The 18,717-nt window shown below is 42.3% G+C and overlaps 1 protein-coding gene across 1 annotated transcript in view; it reads left to right on the forward strand.

Annotated features, from left to right (window-relative positions):
- The window catches only part of LOC135883486 (carboxypeptidase B-like), a 29,262-nt gene extending 12,232 nt beyond the window's left edge, over positions 1 to 17,030 (forward strand). The window contains exons 7-11 of the mRNA XM_065410627.1: positions 3,498 to 3,608; positions 3,701 to 3,791; positions 4,499 to 4,701; positions 14,981 to 15,065; positions 16,843 to 17,030. Of these exons, the coding sequence (XP_065266699.1) occupies positions 3,498 to 3,608; positions 3,701 to 3,791; positions 4,499 to 4,701; positions 14,981 to 15,065; positions 16,843 to 17,030 (678 nt within the window). The remainder of the gene's footprint in view (positions 1 to 3,497; positions 3,609 to 3,700; positions 3,792 to 4,498; positions 4,702 to 14,980; positions 15,066 to 16,842) is intronic.
- The last annotated feature ends 1,687 nt before the right edge of the window (positions 17,031 to 18,717 follow it).

Genomic DNA, 18,717 nt, shown 5'->3' on the forward strand with positions numbered 1-18,717 from the left:
CTTGCTTTATGAATTCTTAAAAGAAATATAAGTTTCTATTCTCTCTCTCATCTCCTAACACTACATAGGTAGGGAATGCTGATGAACACTATACACACAGCCTCCTCTAAAGGGAAAAAGATACACTCCTCTTCAGTAGAATAATCTTTAAAAAGCAACTCCATTCTGCTTAATTCTCAAATTTTATAAAAATTCCTACATTTAAAGGTTTTAAAACAGAAGCAGCAGGAGATAGTTAAAATCCAAACAAAGGAAAACCAATGCATTTGATTGGCTCATGCTAGCATAGACATAGTGGTGACGTGGCTAATCTTCCTGTCCTCCGAGAGACATCCATGTAGTTTTGCATAAGGAGCAATGGAAATAGAAAGTGACAAGCAGATGGGAAAGTGATCTCTTTATCTCCCAGTAAAACTGAAGATAGTACCTGTTACCATTTTTCTTTTAGCAATTATTTTTACTACAATCATTGGGGGTGGGGGGGTTAGCTGAAACAGTCAATATATGAATGTACTTGACTGAAGGTGATGACTTTCTTCAGTGGTTTTGGGGAGGGAGGAAGTACTTTAACATTATGATCCTCTTTTGTTTATTTAAAAGTGCTACTGGACACAAATGTCCAAAAGCAGAAAGGAAAGGCATGACAGGGCCGCCCAGAGGATTCAGGGGGCCTGGGGTCTTCGGCGGCAGGGGGACCCCGCCGCCGAAGACCCGGCACTTCGGCGGCGGGCCTTGGGGCAGAAGGACCCCCCGCCGCGGGTCTTCAGGGCACTTTGGCGGCGGGTCCCGGAGCGGAAGGACCCCCCGCCGCCGAACTGCTGCCGAAGACCCAGAGGGGAAGAAGCTCCGGGGGCCCAGGCCCCGCAAGAGTTTTCCGGGGCCCCCGGAGTGAATGAAGGACCCCGCTCCAGGGCCCCCGAAAAACTCTCGTGGGGGCCCACAAGGGCCCGGGGCAAATTGCCCCACTTGCCCCCCACCCCGGGAGGCTCTGAGGCATGAGCTGAGTTAGAGAATATGCAAAAGGCAGGAAGAAGCACCAGTTCTCCCAGTAACCATAATCTGCTTTTGAACACTGTTTATCAGTCAACAAACTACAGGCCTGATTCTCAACTGCTTTGCACCCCGTGTAGTCATGCACATGTGTGCAAAGTGAGGGAAACATGAGTGCAATCAGGGCTGGCTCTAGGTTTTTTGCTGCCCCAAGCAAAAAAAATTTTGGCTGCCCCCCCACTGCACCCTCCTGCCGCCCCAGCCCTGGGTCACTGGTAACTCGCTCCCAGGGCGGGTCATTCAGCAGGAATTCTGGATGAACACAGACAGGATTGGTTCCCATATGGTTACAGAACTGCAGTAAAGTGGAACAATTTTCAGCTTGTGTGATTGAAGGCTATCTGGATGCATATTATAAGACTGTCCTACATAAATGAGGAAAAGTTGAGGTGCCTTTATTATTCTTTTGTTCCATTCTTTGTTTCTATGGGGAATTTGCCAATGCAATATCACTGTCTTCCTTTTAAACAAATAAAACTAAAACTTAAAAATAAAATAATAATAATAAAGCAATGGCTGTTGAAAATAGCAATTCCAGTCCTAATAACCACTGGGAAGCATTTCTTGCTCAATTTATTCTACTTTTTCCTACAGCAAGTTACAGTGGATCAGTATATTTGATTTGGGAGAAATGAAGTAACAGCTGCCCAAATTGAGCTTGAGCACTCCTGAATTTTGAGGGTGTTCAAATCTGGAAGGCAGGTGCTGGATTCCCTTTCTGAATATTAGCTAAATCTGGAAAAGAAAAGTCAATTTCTGCTTCCATGGCTCAGAAGTGGAAATCCTCCTACGTGCCTGGTACTGTATCTAAAGCTGCCCAGTCTAGTAGAGCCTCCCCTCCCTTACTTTTCATTTTAAATTCTAGTGGGATCCACGTACCTGCCTTGCTAGGCTTCAGATAGAGAGGTGCAATGTCCATTTAGTCCACCCAATTCTTTCTTTGGGGGAGAGCCCAGGGCTGGGGCGGCAGAAGGTGCAGGTGGGGGCCAGAGCTGGGGCGGCAGGAGGTGCAGGTGGGGGGAGAACCCAGGGCTGGGGCAGCAGGGGGATGCAGGTGGGGGCCAGAGCTGGGGCAGCAGGGGGTATGGGCGGGGGAGAGTCCAGGGCTGGGGCAACACAGGGGTGCAGGGGGAGCCCAGGGCTGAGGTGGGGGGCGGCAAAAAACCTAGAGCTGGCTCTGTCCTTACCATTTACAGCAAGCTGCAGCATGAGATTTCAGTTCTACACTCCTTCCCCCTCCCTTTCCTGTTAATTGTGGCCAAGGGAGTGCTGGGAAATGTAGTTCTTTCCCTGCTCCAGGGCTGGCTCTATAGGCAGGGAGCTAACCAAGGAACTACAGCTCCCAGGGCTCCCTGTTGGTTCTCAGCTCTCATGCTGGATTCTTGCGCCCCTGCAAATTTGCTGCCCCAAGCACCTGCTTGCTTTGCTGGTGCCTAGAGCCGGCCCTGAGTGCAATACACTACCAGATCAGAATGGCAGCTTTTCTATGCCCCATTTACACTCACTTTATACAGGTGTAAATCTGTAAATGATCACACAAAGCACAAGGCAGTGGAGAATCAGGCCCTACAGCTTTAGTGAAGGAGTTTTGATGATGCCTCTGTGTGCTAAGGAAAGGAGTGGGGAAGATCATGTAATGTTCCATTATCTATGCTTTTGAGACTGTTTGTGATGAGAGCTTGCCAGAGTCAGAAGTGTATCTATTGTACTGAATGTCTCAGGAGGATCCTCTCTGTACAATTCTATGGGATATTTTCTTGCATATTTTCTTGCATACAAATAAAAAGTTTTAAGACGGTGGACTACAGGGATGCAAGAGCCCTTACAGAATATGTGGCCAGGACCACTGAATACCTCTAAATAGGAAGTCATTCTTTGGAGAGCTGAGTCTGCCCACTGGCATGCTGATTTAGTGCATTGCTCATGATCAGTGCTTGTTCATCTATGCAATGTTAAGTTAGATGAATAATGCTGCTTTAAAACAGTAGTGTGGTTCTAACTGATATAACTTGGGATTTATTCCTTGTTCTTTCCAGTACTTAAAAATATCTCAAAGCTTTAGCCTGTCTCACATGTCAGAATATGGAGAGTACGGAATCACTTTCCAGTGCTAAACTATTATCATTAATTCTAGGGTGCTTGGGCCAGAGCCAAAACCCACTGAAGTCAGTGGAAAGACTCCCATTGACTTCAGTGGCTTTTGGATCAGGCCCTTAATGAAGCAGGCTACCTCAGAAGAACATACTTGCACTTTTGGATTTACATTGGTGGACTGGTTTGCACAAAGAGCCTTTTAAAAAAATTCCCATATTAAACATATCAGGTAAAAAGATTATGCATCAGTTTCAAAAGACAACACACACTTGTGCTTTTAAAAATACATTTCAGAACCACCAGCAATTCCTGATTCCATGAAAACAACAGCTCTCTCTTTGATCTATATCTAGGCTGTTAGTACCTATGGAAGTGATACCCTTATGACACGTCTTCTCAACAACTTGGATTTCTACATCCTGCCTGTCCTTAATATTGATGGCTACGTCTACACCTGGACCAATGTATGTACACTCTTCTTTCTGAACAAGAATCTCACTGAATGGGTCAAATACTGTAACTATCCATTAGTATTCACATGCACTTTCCATTTCAGTACCGCATGTGGAGGAAGACACGTTCCACAAACTCTGGCAGCAGCTGCATTGGTACCGACCCCAACAGGAATTTTAATGCTGGGTGGTGCAGTAAGTATTTCCTAATATTTGATGAAACTGAACATTGAAAGGTGCAGCATGTAACATATCAAAAGGATGCTTCCACAAAGATGCTTCTCTCACTCCTAAAGTTGGTCCTTCCAGGCCTGGAGGAAGGATCATCATCAACATACTTTAGGGAACTTACACCGTTGTTGTGCATGCTACACCTGTTCCTTAGGATGAACAGAAGACTTCTGTCACCAGGGCTGTCAGTCTGGAAGTTTCTGTGGGCACTGAATTCATACTGGGGGAAAGCATTGTACTGAAGCAAGAAAAGTGACAGTCACTACACTTCCACTCTAATTCCTGGGAGTGCCCGGTGTTATGCAGCAGACATTCAAGGAAAGGTCCCTAATAAAGCACTGCAGGTCAACAGAATTGTTCACTTCTCATACATTAATTCACTTACTTAAAATGATGACTTACTTCAGTAATGTATGAAGTGGTTTTATTCCTCCAAATATAGTAGCTGTGAAAGAAAAAAAAGTATTTGCAGAATGCTATGACACATTGCCTAAAAGAATGTGATCACATAATAAATATTCTGTCTCCATGTATAGTATATGCTCCAGGGGACTAACTTAAGGTTGCCTACAGAGTCTTAACTATAACTTTGGTGACAGTAAATCACCACCTTTATGGTCCATTAACATAATTCTGTTTCATTAAATACAAACATTCGCCCTTCCCTGCAGGTGTTGGTGCCTCGAAAAGACCATGTGATGACACTTATTGCGGCAGCGCCCCTGAGTCTGAAAAAGAGACCAAGGCTCTGGCTGACTTTATTCGTAAAAATCTCTCCACTATCAAGGCATACTTGACTATTCACTCCTATTCCCAGATGCTGCTGTTTCCTTATTCTTATACTTACTCCATTCCAGAGAACTATGCAGAGCTGGTAAGTAGAACACAAATATTGTGTCTCTTTGTAATTTTGGTGTACTGGGGAGAATATGCAAATTTCATCACTTGCTATTTAGGTCAGGTTAATTTCAGAGGTTTTCTTACACATCTGGAGAAAATCTGGACAGTAAGCTTTTTAAAGTACATTGGTCTTTTATAGCAAGAGACCTTGAAGAGGGTTTAGGTATGAGATAAACTCAAGAATCCCTGATACATCTCCATCATACAAGGGTTGGATTTGTCTGCAAGGCTGTGTTTGTCTGCAAATAATGTCATATTTAGAGATGTAAATTATACAGCACTGCTTCCACTTTATTCAATGGGTTACAGTGTATCCGGCTGCAATACATTACATACAAACATCATGCTCTGTTGGCCAGATCCACAGCTTGTGTAAGTTGGCATAGCTCCATGGCTTCAATAGAGTTAGAGTGATTTAAACCAGCTGGGGATATGCCCTGAAACATCATTATTTAATGAAGTTTAGGGCCACACCCAAGCCCTACAGCTTTTTAAGTCTGATAAAGGCAATTTAGTAAGTGAATTATTTATCCTTTAAAAAATATTAAAATAATTATAAATAATAAAATGACTTCAGTTCTCTGGAATATTAGCAATTACAAGTTGTTGGCATGAAAAGCAACATAACAAACAAAACAAAAAACCCATCTTGATCCTCTCTCTTCCCTTTAAGCTGCCAAAAGTCTAAGGCAATAGCATTAAGTTGGCCTTACTGCTGCAGAATTATGACAGATTTACGAGGGCTCCCACATGGATCTATCATAATTCTGAAGCAGAAAGGAAGAGTATGGCCAACTTAATAGTTTTGCCTTGGACTTCTGGCAGCTTAAATGGAAAGGAGAGCGTTAAGATGGGGGGTGGGGGTGGGGGGTGTTTTGTTTGTTATATTACTTTACATGCCAGAGAGTTTTAATTGTAAATATTCCAGTCATTTCTTACATCTTTTTTGTTTGTCTTTGATTTTTACAGAATATTTCAAATTTCACACATTAGAGCTCAGTCTAAATAAATAATATAAACTCCTGAACTGCTTCTTTGTCAAGCTCACAATTTTTCCCATATGCTAGAAGTTTGCATGGTCTTCTTCCCAGTTTGCTGAGTCAAGCTCAAGTGTGATAAAACATATTGCTCCAAGTACAGCATGTTTCTAACATCATTACATTCAGATGGGAAAAGGTTCTATTGACACTCAGACACAAAAAATACAGTAAAACCTAACTTTAAAAAAAATAGACAAAACATTAACAAAAAAATCCTGGATGAACAATTTTCATATTAACTTGCCTGTTCTACAGCATTATAGACTAAAAGAATATATAAAAACTTGAAGATCGGCTACAATTATCCATGCCAAGATTTTTCAATTTTATGAATAATAAAAAGCCCAATCTTTTTTTTTCTTTTGGCTTAGAGATTGAGTCTTCCATTCTTCAGTATAAAAAAAGTAATTCAGGAATGCAAGATATATATGTCAATAGCCATCCATTTGATTTCACTTAATATAAGTTAGTCTTTCCATTGTAATTTTATCCCATATTTTAAATCAGCCACAATGATCCCAGGGGGAGTTCTATTATTTTCCGCTACAAAAGAGCACATCCTGTCACCACTAAAAGGTGGTGATCTGATCAACTGTTCTCATGTCCTAATTAAGGAATATATTTCCTCAATTGGAGCTCCCAACAAAAAAACAGCAGGGTCCCAGAGACACGCAACTTGTACTAATATTTGATTTTACAAAAGGAGGATACTTTTAGCCAAAAACCTTGGCTTTGGAGAATGAGATCATAGTATCAACCAATCAGCACTGTCTGTAGCTGGGATATCTAAACATAAAGGGCCTGATCCAAAGCCCATTAAAATCAATGGAAAGACTCCCACTGACTTCAATGGGCTTTGGGTCAGGTCCTAATGGTGTAGCTTTCTGGATTACTTCAAACAACTAAACATGTTCACATGAACTGTCACAAAGAAATTAGGTTTTCTCTTAGCAATTCCTCCTTGGTTAAAAAATGAGACAGGAAAAAAGGGAGGAAAAAATAAAAGGGCATTATATTATATACCATTTAATGTGTGTTATATCAGCAAAGTTCTGCATAGATACAGACTTCAGAGAAAGGCTGAAGAACTGGCATCTAAAGCTTTATATAAATTGTTCTGGCAAATAAAGGGACCATAAATCATCCTCTAACTGAAGAAGTAAAATTTAGAACTATTATCTTATCTTAGATGTTTATTTTTCCGCTGACAGATCTAATAAATTAAAGGAAGTAGACTTGATATTTCTTATCTTTTTCAATGTGGGATGAGATATGTAGTTGAACAACAAAACTTCACATGCCTACTTATCATTATTAACATATTGCTCCACACTGTTTAATTCAGAAGTTAGTTTAATACTGTGGAGCTAATGCTCCATTCCAAAGTGAGGCATGAAGGAAGGGAGCAAAATCAAGTAAAATTTGATTGAAATCACCCTAAGCCTGTGGATGAGGGGAATGGAGGACCCAGCATAGCCTTCTTCCAAGCCCACTGAACCTTCCTTTGGGCACAGTCTGCAGTGGGACTCTGAAGGTATTCAGGAGGCACTTTGGGGTAGGTGGGTGATGCTGGAAAGCAGCCACTCACCACAGCATTCTTCTCTTAGAACCAGATATATAGAAAATATCCACAAGGGTGTTAATTAGCATTAATGCCACTCCACACCTTCACTGCCTCTGGAAGAGGAGTGTAGAGAATGGGTCCATGGAAGTTAGCAACTGACAGCAGCACTCTTCATTAAGTTGTGCTTCCAGGTGGGACCGGGGGTACAGGAAGCAGAAACCAAGGTCAACAGTGGTGGAGATGGTTGCCACCACATCTTCTGGATGGGTTCCAGGCCATGCCCCCCGGCCCTAATATAAAGCCTTTGAAAGGAGAATGTAGCTGTAACTCGATGGGCCAGATCCTTGGCCCTATTTTGTTCCCTTTGCACTGTCCTGGCAGCACGAGGAGGACAAACAGCTAACTTAAAGAGCAAGATGGAACCTCCTCTTGTGTAAGGCAATCCCTAAGTGTGTAAAATGGTGCCACAGTTCTTGGTTTTCAAGGCATGATGGGGAATTCTAGAGACATTCTGGGAATTCCAGTGATCTCAGGCCTAGAGGGTCATTACAAGTTACAGCAGCCTTGATGTTACTCTAACTTAAATTGGGGATGAAAGTAGCCCTTCACTGCTTTCAGTATCAGGGAGGAGGAAAGTGGTTGAAGCCACGTATGTCCTCCCTGGAGCACATGAGGTATACACAAAGGATTTTCCCATTCATGGGGTTTTTTCCCAAGGGAAGGGAAACATAGCCCTGTATTAGACATAAGTCATTTCTGGGGTCAGCATTTTCAAGCAATGCTTGAACAACAGTGAAAATACTGACCCTAGAACTGACTTGTGTCTAATGCTTGAACCACCAAGATAATGCCACCCAAGCTAGGAAAAACTGGGTCAGCTCAGGAATTTCACACAAGTAACAATATTCCTGTGATGTTTTCTTGGGAAAAGTAGAACTGTCCTCCTAAAAGAGTACATTCTGTGTATTGCACAACTCCCCTCAACTCACTCTCTACTATATCCCCAGGTGTTGCACAGCACAAAAAGAATATGTGCTTGGATCAACCAGAAAAAAATGTATCTTCCATTTAAAGAACAAAAGCTTCCCCCAGCCTTCCATAACTGAAAAAAATGGTTGGATACAGACCAATTGTCCATCCACTCTACAGCCAAGCTTCCCTTCAGCATTCTTTTAATACACCTCTACCCCGATATAACGCTGTCCTCGGGAGCCAAAAGATCTTACCGCGTTATAGGTGAAACCGCGTTATATCAAACTTGCTTTGATCCGCCCCCCTGGAGCGCTGCTTTACTGTGTTATATCCGAATTCGTGTTATATCGGGTCGCGTTATATCGGGGTAGCGGCAGGGGTGAAAGTAATTTACAGGATTTACCGGTACTGCCGGAGTCCTGGGGGGGGCGTGGCCTCATCTGGAAGAGGCGTGGCCTCAACTGGAAGAGGCGGGGCCTCTCAAGATTTAAAGGTCCTGGGGCACCGGCTGTGGCTGGGAGCCCCAGGGCCTTTAAATCAACCCGGGGCTCCCAGCTGCAGAGGTGGCTGGGAGCCCCCGGGGCTCAGGGGCAAATTAAAGGACCCGGGGCTCCGGCTGCTGCGGAGCTGCGGGGGGGATTTAAAGGACTCGGGGCTCCCCGCAGCCGCGGGAGCTCCAGGCCTTTTTAATTCCCGCCCGAGCCCAGCTGCCGGGCTGGGGCCGGGATTTAAAGGGCCTGGAGCTCCCGCCGCTGTGGGGAGCCCCGAGCCCTTTAAATCCCAGCCCCAGCCCAGCTGCCGGAGCTGCGGGGGGGATTTAAAGGGCTTGGGGCTCCCCGCAGCGGTGGGGAGATCTGAGCCCTTTAAATCCCGGCCCCAGCCCAGCTGCTGGAGCTGCGGGGGGGATTTAAAGGGCTTGGGCTCCCCGCAGCCGTGGGAGCTCCGAGCCCTTTAAATCCCAGCCCCAGCCCGGGCGCCGAGTTGTGGGCGGGATTTAAAGGGCTCTGGGCTCCCGGGGAGCCCAGAGCCCTTTAAATCCCTGCCACGGAAGCCAGTGCGGTCCGGCACAGCATACTGGCTCTTGCCGGTACACCGGACCAGACCGGCTTACTTTCACCTCTGGGTAGAGGTGTATTTACACTTAGCTGCTCTCTCAATAAAACTCTGTGTACATTTAATCACTTTTTTCAGAAACATTTCAGGCTGTAAATTGAATTTTCTCACATTTTGGCCCATGTTGGAGGGGGTTAAAATACTTTTGCATTTGTACCTACATAAGGAACAAATATTTAATAATGGGCTCCTCAGTCTAGTAAAGAAGGTATATCAGGATTCAATGGCTGGAAGTTGAAGCTAGACAAATCCAGACATGTACAAGCAACAGAAATCCTATATCAACAGAGATCAGGCTTTGGTGGCATGTGTGGCAAGTTACCTAAACATATATTGGCTACCTTATTATTCATATATTGATTATATATTGTATAGGGGGAAATTCACCCTTCTGCACTAGTTTATGGACCACTTAAGCCCTACTTGAGGCCTTAAAATGTGCAAAGGAGTGAGTTTCAGCTATACTGCATCGGGTGGTGAATTTTGATGTGATGACTATTCACCTCTAGGTTGAAAACCAGGTCCAGCAAACTAGTTCTGGATTTTACTAGTGCTCATTTTGAAGTTATGTGTGAACAAAGTCAGCATAAGGAACTCTTAATGATCCAGGACCCAAGATTAGTTGGACAGGTAAACCTCAGTGGGGCATAATCTATGTTTTGGCGACAGGGGCCTGAACCTACACTTTTTCTAGTGGCTTTCTGATTGTTTGCTTGACTTGTTACAAGTAGATGTAGGTGATCTTAATTGTGGAGAACAGTGAACAAAAGGAAATAATGAGAAAGGAAGATGGACAGGTGTAAATTATTTTTAGAAGTGGCTACTGAAGTAAAGAAGAGGAAAGTGGGTTTACTGTATATATTCCTGCCTCTGACATTACCTCATACAATGGTGTGTTCTGTTATCAAATTGAGCTATCTTTAGTAACAACTTCTTCATCTTGGCTCATGTAGCAATCTCGAATAGCCTCAAGGCAGATTTCCCTCAGCTTGATGCTACTGGATAAAAACACTAGCAGCATGCACATATTTCTTGGAATGTCTGTGTAGCAGTCACAAAGAGGGTATAAGAAGGGCAGTGTTATATACTGTGATATTAAAGTTCTTGCATTGGATGGACTCACTTTGGACTTTTAGTGCTACCATTTCAAAGGGAAATCAAGGGATCCCTGGATAACGTGTCAGAGCATTACAGTGAGGCGAGTGCAGTTTAGAGCTCCTTGCGGAAAGCTGACTTGAGAAGGGCAGAGCTTGGAGGCAATAAAGAACAGAATAGGGGTAGAATGACAAACAGGATTCATGGAGCCCAGTGGTTAAAGGAAGCACTGCTATCCATCACAGATTTTTCAAGATCCTGGAGTCCTATTATGTCAATAATCCCATCAAATATCCCACTGATGTCAATGGGAGTTGCCTGTGTGCAGCAACTGTGTAATCAAGGCCCCTGGAGTGTTTTTAACCAGCAGCAATTTGCAGAGACAAATCTGAGTTGAGAATATGAGAGCAAAAATGAGGAAGCTGCTCCCAAAAGATAATCTATTAACAGATAAAGGTGATTAGTCTGCTATATTATACTATTAGTACAAACCCTTAGATGCAGTAAGGAGGGAGGCCAGCATTATATGTCTTTCTTTAAAAGCTAGTGGCTGAACTGCTAGTAATTGAACTTCAGTTAAATGAGATAACGAGATCAGGGAACACGATCCTTTTGTTACTCTGACTAGCTGACATGCTGCACAAGATTAAGCAAAACATCAAATCACTAGGAACTGCAATGGAAACAAAGCTGAGAGATCAGCACAGAGAATGTTAGATTCTCCTGTAACAGGCAGTTTCTGGAAGTTCAGCAACAAGTCAGAGAATGGACGATCATTTCTGCACGCAGTTACATGGTATAAATCTGGAGTAAGTCCTTTTACTTCAGTGACGTTACTTGGTTTTCACTAGTGTAACACACACCAGAATTTGCTGCTATGAGTGAAGGATTCTTGACAGCGCAGGAGCTGCTGATGGGTCTTACAAACCCCACACTCGAGAGCAAGGGGTTAAGGAGTCACTCTGTACCCAGGCTGCCCTGCCCAGCTGTAACTGCAAAGCCTGCACAAGCTGCAGGCAGAGCAGCTCAGATGGGGGGCGGGAACTACTGCCCAGGAGTTCTGGTTGCCTGAGAACTGGAAAAACAGACCTAATAAAACCTACAGAGGAGAGAGACAGGTGACTGACTGTGAAGGTCAGAGACTTTGTTTGTGGTTCTGTAATTTACTCTGAGCGGAAAAGGGAGACTTGGAAAGGAAGTGATCCACGGGGCAGTTGCGTGGCACTGCAAGATGCAGAACATACCTGCCCATCATCAGGCCCTGGATTGGAGCGTGTGGGCCCGGGCTCCCCTACCCACTCCCAAAAGATGGCACAAGAACAAAGCCTTTACCTCAGTGGAGAGACCCGCTGGGGAAGACCCTGACCCCAAAATCCCCATACTAAGGTGAAAACCCTGAAGCTCTTGGGAGAGCTGAAGGCCAGGACTATAACTGAAAAGGGGTGACCACCTGCTGCACCCCTGCTTGACCACTAGGCAGAACTGGTTGTGAGCGTTCCCTTTTACAGAGCCCAAACCAAGAAAGCAGAAAGAGAATCCTGTAACAAACCAGATGTTCAAATTAATCTTGAGATCCAGTAGAGTCTGTAGAGAGATAAGAGTTTTTCAAAGTTAAGGGGGGAAAAACCACAGCACTGCCTCCTCTTTTATCAGCATCACAAAGAACATAGACTCTAGGCCTAGGTCTCATCTCACAAAAGTTAGATACTGTTTCCCCTTTTGAAAGTAATAGGCATACAGACAAGATGAGGCACATAGTGAAACCTCATTCCAGTTTCCCCGTTGTTTTAAGAAAGATAATTGTTTGCCATCATTATTCCTTTTTCCTTTCCTTTCTATTTTATTTTTTATTTTTTTGACTTAGACCTTCTCAGTGTTCTTGCTTTGGTTGCTATAAAATGGCACTTTCATTTTGGTGCTGATGTTTTGTTTTTTCAGCCCTTTTCATACATTAAGCAAACAATTGGGAAAGAGTGTTGCCTGATGATCACAGGAAGAGATCAGATATCAGGACTCCTTGGTTCTGTTCCTAGCTCTGCTACCGTCTTATTTTGTGGTGAAATCACACAGGCACAGTCAGTTTACCGTATTATAAAATAGGCCATTTATTTCCAACACCATGCTCCAACCTGGAAAACCTGAGGGTGTCTTTCAATAGCTGAGAATTTCAGTTCTTCCTCTACAACAGTGGTGGGCAACCTGCCACATGCAGCCCTTCAGGGTAATCCGCTGGCGGGCCACCAGACTGTTTGTTTACATTTGCACGGCCGCCCACAGCTCCCAGAAGCTGCAGTTCACCGTTCCCGGCCAATGGGAGTTGCAGGAAGCGGCAGCGAGGCCTGCGCCACTGGGAGCTGCGGGCAGCCATGCAAATGGAAACCAACGGTCTGGCAGCCTGCCAGCGGATTACCCTGATGGGCCACGTGCAGCCTGCGGGCTGCAGGTTGCCCACCACTGCTCTACAAGCACCTTTCTTTACAGCTGCCTGGTCATTATGGTAATTCTGATCCACAGTAGGGTCATCCTTTTCATAGGAACCTTTCCCCGCATATTTTTTCTGATAGCTAGTCTCCTAAATTTGGCAGATACAAGTATCTGATGTTTTAAATTTGCCATTTGGCAGCTGGCTGACACTTAATGCCTCCCCCTCCCTCCCTATAGGAAATATTCCTATTTTATTTTACTTAGTTTCTTGCCACTGAGGAAATGACACACTCCCACAGACACTACATTAGCACCATGTCCCATCCACAGTACAAGGCACCGCCATGTTGTATGTTTTCTCTCTATGTTCACTATAAAAGGAAGCAAATTATAAATTTGCAACAGAACTCTTTTGTGAGGTGAATAAGAAATCTTTTATCTGCAGATCTCAGCTGCATGCACACTGATTTAAAGTCGATATAAACAAAAGGTGACCGAACAAAATTTGATACATCACTAATAGCAGATACTAGTCCTATGGACAGCCATAGCAAAATTGCCATGGATTTTAATAGGAGAAGCATCCTCATTAAGGCAATTTTCAGAAGTGGAAGATTTAACTACTCTGATTATTAGGATTCCAAGGGGTTTCTTTGTATGTCACAACAGCATTCTTCTTCAGCTGCATATATATAGAGAAGAGAAAGGCCAGAACCAAAGCCCCGCATTTAAATCCCACCCAGTCTTTGGGGAGTGCTTGGAACCTGCTCTCAGATCTAAACCTGGCTTTTGTAAAAGGCCTCCATGTAATGCGACAAACCAAAGCCCTATATACAAACTCCCAGAATTCTGGGGTGTACAAAACTCAGTTCTCAATGTGAATTTTGCACCGTGAACCTGTTTTATCCCACTGGAAGCAGTTACAATCCCATGATATAAAAACCTGCCATACCATGAATATGGCTTGTTGTTACTTTCACAGAAACAAATAGTCACTTTACCAATCTATTTTTCAAACCATTTTCAAATGCAGCTTTTGGAAAATTCATAAAAATGTGCAAGAACTAAATGGAAGTCAGAATGTTTTAAAATATCTCTCCTCCTTGGGAAAATAATTTATGGTGTAATCTAGAGTGAAACAAGAGAGTTGAAGAAAGTCTTTTGAATACCACATGTTCAACTCTGAACTACAGAGGCAGATATGGTAATCCATTGTTTGTTTGCATGCTGAACATCTGTTCTCAACTAATGATATACAGACAAATATTTACCATCCCTTAGGAATACTTTCCATAGTTTTATTACCAACATGCCATATTATGAAGAAATGGGAAAGCCACACATTCCAAAGGAAAGTCTGTAACTTTTCATAATGCAAACATTCAGAGCTGCATTTTAGTGTTGACAGACTTTATGCAACCCCCACTGAAGTCAGTGGGACTTGGATGGATCCCAATCTGCACAGGAAATGCAAACTGAAATCACTGAAGTGCTGTATAAGGCTCCAGGGTAATTCATGCACTTCTGGGTATAGTATTGTTGACATCTGCAATCTGCATTTTACAGGATCTAATTCTGATTTCACTTATACCACTTTTACTGTGTTGCTCTGGATTTATATTTGTGTAAGTGGGAAGAAAATGCTGTCTTCATCATTTCCATATATACATCTATTGTTGCCTAAACCTCACCGTCATTTTATTTCATATTTTTAGTTTATTCTCACAGATCCAAGTACACATTTCTGATAAATACAGTAATCCCTGGATCCTGTTGTGCCCTTAGTTTCCAGACTCCAGATAAATTTCATAATTAGAGCTCTGAGTACAGACTACTTATTGATATGCTACATGAACAAAGTGTAGACATTTGCAGATTGTTAGACGATGACAGCATAAACTCTGTTACTGAGTCTCAAAGAGGAACAACAGTTACAAATAATTTAAAACTTCTAAAATGAGGCCCTCATGAGTTAACTCAAATTTCTGAGTAAAGCTTTAAATGTCTGGAATAACTTATTATTCTGCAATTGTCCTGCCTTATAGAATACCATTTCTAAAACTGCAGTTCAAGAGCTGGCTTCATTGTATGGCACAAAATATACCTCTGGTTCAGGTGCTTCAACAATCTGTAAGTATTAACCTAAATATCATAAGCAACTGTAGTAAGAATTATTTATCTAGACAGTAGGAGAAAATTATGTATTATGACTCAAGAAAAAAACATAAGACGAGCCCCGCCCATACACACTACTTACCTCCCTCCTAATGGTGTAGACCGGGGGTAGGCAACCTATGGCACACGTGCCGAAGGTGGCACGCAAGCTGATTTTCAGTGGCACTCACACTGCCCAGGTCCTGGCCACCAGTCCGGGGGGCTCTGCATTTTATTTTAATTTTAAATGAAGCTTCTTAAACATTTTAAAAACCTTATTTACTTTACATACAACAATAGTTTAGTTATATATTATAGACTTATAGAAACTTTAACTTCTAAAAACTTTAACATGTATTACTGGCACGCGAATCCTTAAATAAGAGTGAATAAATGAAGACTCGGCACACCACTTCTGAAAGGTTGCCGACCCCTGGTATAGACTGTGATATCTTTACTCTTGTTGAGTAGTACTTTTCTTCGCAAGTAGTCCCATTTACTTCACTGTCCTGAAGGTGTGGATGCAACACTTCTGGTTCTGCAAACGTGCAAACATGTGCCTGTAGGTTACCAATGAGATTCGCACAATAACTATGTAGCGCCCAAATACTAAGGTGATGGGCACACTAGGAATTCCTAAATCAAACAGATAAAATTTGATTAAAACATGAGAGAATTGGACTTGTTCAGCCTGTGAGTGTCTTGATTTCCGGGGCCTGCAAACCTATGCGACAATAGTATGTGAAACCTTTTTGACCAGAATTTGCCTTCATGGCTCTAGCCAGCAGATTGTTACTTTCTGTTACTGTGTGCTGATTTTAAAAATATATAAATTCCAGCCTCACTCTAATCCTCTCTTGAAACCCAGCTGTTGTGTTATCTCCTTTGCAATGTTATAAAGCTGATGACCTGGTGTTTCCAAACCCAGTTTTCCAGAGTTGTATAGCTCAGATGTTTTGGCTCCTAATTCCTCAGGCTACTGCCTGCTTGAAATTCAGCACTGTAGGACTTAACAATCTGGAAGCCAATTTTTTTTGTCTTAAATATAATGGCTGCAATTGTTTGTCAATGTTTAAAAGATCTATTGAGATTTTAAAAAATGCCTTTGGGGATTCCTAGCAATTTTGAGGACCACCTATAGGATAAAAAGTATTAAAACCCCATTCTCTCCTTACAAGGAACAACCAAGAGAGTATACTCTGAATTCTCTCATCAAGAGGGAAAGGAGCAGAGCTTATTTCCCAACGAAAAAGCAGAGTTCATATCCCCAGCTTTGTGGATCTTCAAAGCTCTGTGTAGATCTCAGAGAGATCCTCCAGAGACAGGAGATTCAATGTGATAGATCCTTGCTCCTGTGAATATCATGCTTCCAATCCTCTCCTCAGGCAAAATATACTCCTCCCACTGCTTCTCAGGAGGGATCTCTACAGTGAGAAGAGAGCAGCACTGCAAAATAACTCAAACTCTGTATTCTGATCAGGATTGTTTCTTCTATATTTTTAGAAGGGGGACATGGTTATATTCCTCTTTTTACAGCTACAGATTTCCATTTTCAAGGCTATTAAAGTGTTTGGCAAGCTCTGTTCCATATTCTGGATGCAAACAAATGGTTCATTGACTCTCACTGCTTTTTCCTCTGCCCTTCCTATATTTCTAGCTATATGGTATAATAGTTATCAGTTATAATAAATCCCACTGATTACCAGTGGCTTGTTGTCCTTTTCTAGTAAAGTTTTCTTCTCTCCCAATGCAGATCCTGCTGCTGGTGGCTCTGATGACTGGGCTTATGATCAGGGTATCAAGTACTCCTTCACCTTTGAGCTCCGTGATACAGGCAGATATGGATTTGCACTCCCTGAATCTCAGATAAAGCCAACCTCTGAAGAGACTCTAATAGCTGTTAAATATATTGCCAATTATGTCCTTGACCATTTATATTAGAATGGTACTGCAAAATTATTCAAGAAAGCTTGTTTCAAATATACTATCCCCTCTGTTCTCTTTCCCTGATGGCTGATGATTTCTGCTTTACAGGGTGCTGTTAGTTCTCCCTTACACTTGAGCTCTAGAGCCAATGGAAATATCTTGGGATTTTTCTATTAATCACAAATAAAAATGACAATGACTCACCTACTGTTTGAATATTGATAGAACATCTGTTACTCCAGCGACTGGATTGAATGGATGAAGAAGCCACCAGTGTCTATTTTGACTGTTTGGCCAGTTAACATGTTTTTTAAAAGCCCTCTAATGATCACTAAACCAAATTCAATCATGGGGCATTAACTGCAATGGAGCTGTATGATAGATCTAGGGGCAGAACCTGGACCTCTCTTACTAGGCTAATATTAATCAGAAGCTTTAATAGCAGCTAGCTCTTAGGCGAAACAAGAGTGAGGGCAAATGGGAGCCCCACAATAATGGAGTTGGGGGAAAACCTAATAATGACTATATCTAATCCATCCCTATATCAGAGGCAGGCTGAGATAAAAAAATCAGATAATGTGAATGGAGGTAGGGGTCCTGTCCTGAAAACTAAATATAACAGGTTAGTGTTTGAACTGAAAATTAAATATAATAAAGAAAATATGAAAAATAATAACATAGGAATGAACTGATAAACTTCATTGGTCATTACAAATTCTACACACACTTATATAGAAAATGGTTACATTGATTACTCAGGCTTTGTTCCAACAGGTTTAAATTAGTTAAAGCAATATGGGCAGTAGTTAAGAAGTCAGTCTGATAAGTAACTACTTTCATATGTTGTATATGATCCATCAAGTAGGTATGCTCATGTCTTTATATTTCTGCCTGTGTAGAATGTAATCCTTGAATCAAATAATCAAAACCACGAACATAAATCCTGAGCTGCTAGCTTCATTTTGTGACTGAGAACCAAATGCATAGACACGCAGGAACACCTGCACTCCCAGCAAAACTTCAATAGCTAAACAACAGAAATGAACAAAACCAAACAAAAAGCCAGTGGAGCAAATTCTGTATGGATTCTCTCTGCATGCAAGACAGCTGTCTGGTGGAACTTGAGGAACTACTTAAAATGTGGATGGATTGGTATACTGAGAAAGGCAATTAAACCCTCTTCCTGAGCCATGACCTTTAAGTCCCAGAAGCTGTCCATCTGACTAGATGTGCTCTTTTCCCAACTAGTATAGGCTAGAGTCATTAGTGTTATTAGCATTTCAGTCATTTGAAGAGTAGGAAGGTTCAGATAATAATAAAACAATCTCCAGTGAAGCTCTAAGAGCAAGTCAGTTGCTTGCTGAGCAATAAGAAGGGGAAATATAAAATGTGACAGACAGTATTTGCTATACAGAGAAAAAGCAGAAACATAAGTTTATGTTGCTTTTAGGCTTGATTGCAGCAACTCATGTTGTTCCTCACATTCGTCGTTTGACAGATAGAAAGCTCTCTGAGGATCATTGGCAGAGATTGTATCAATGATCACATTAGTTCAATATTATGTACACATTGTAGCACGGAAGAGCTGTACCAGACAAATGAGAGGACCCCTACTTCAAATTGACTAATAGGCAAAGAAAGGGGCTGGAACCGAACAGGACTGTACAATGTACTGTTATGGCTGTGACTGGTTACTGATCTC

This window comes from Emys orbicularis, chromosome 9, assembly GCF_028017835.1.
Source record: "Emys orbicularis isolate rEmyOrb1 chromosome 9, rEmyOrb1.hap1, whole genome shotgun sequence".
NCBI classification, from domain to species: domain Eukaryota; kingdom Metazoa; phylum Chordata; order Testudines; family Emydidae; genus Emys; species Emys orbicularis.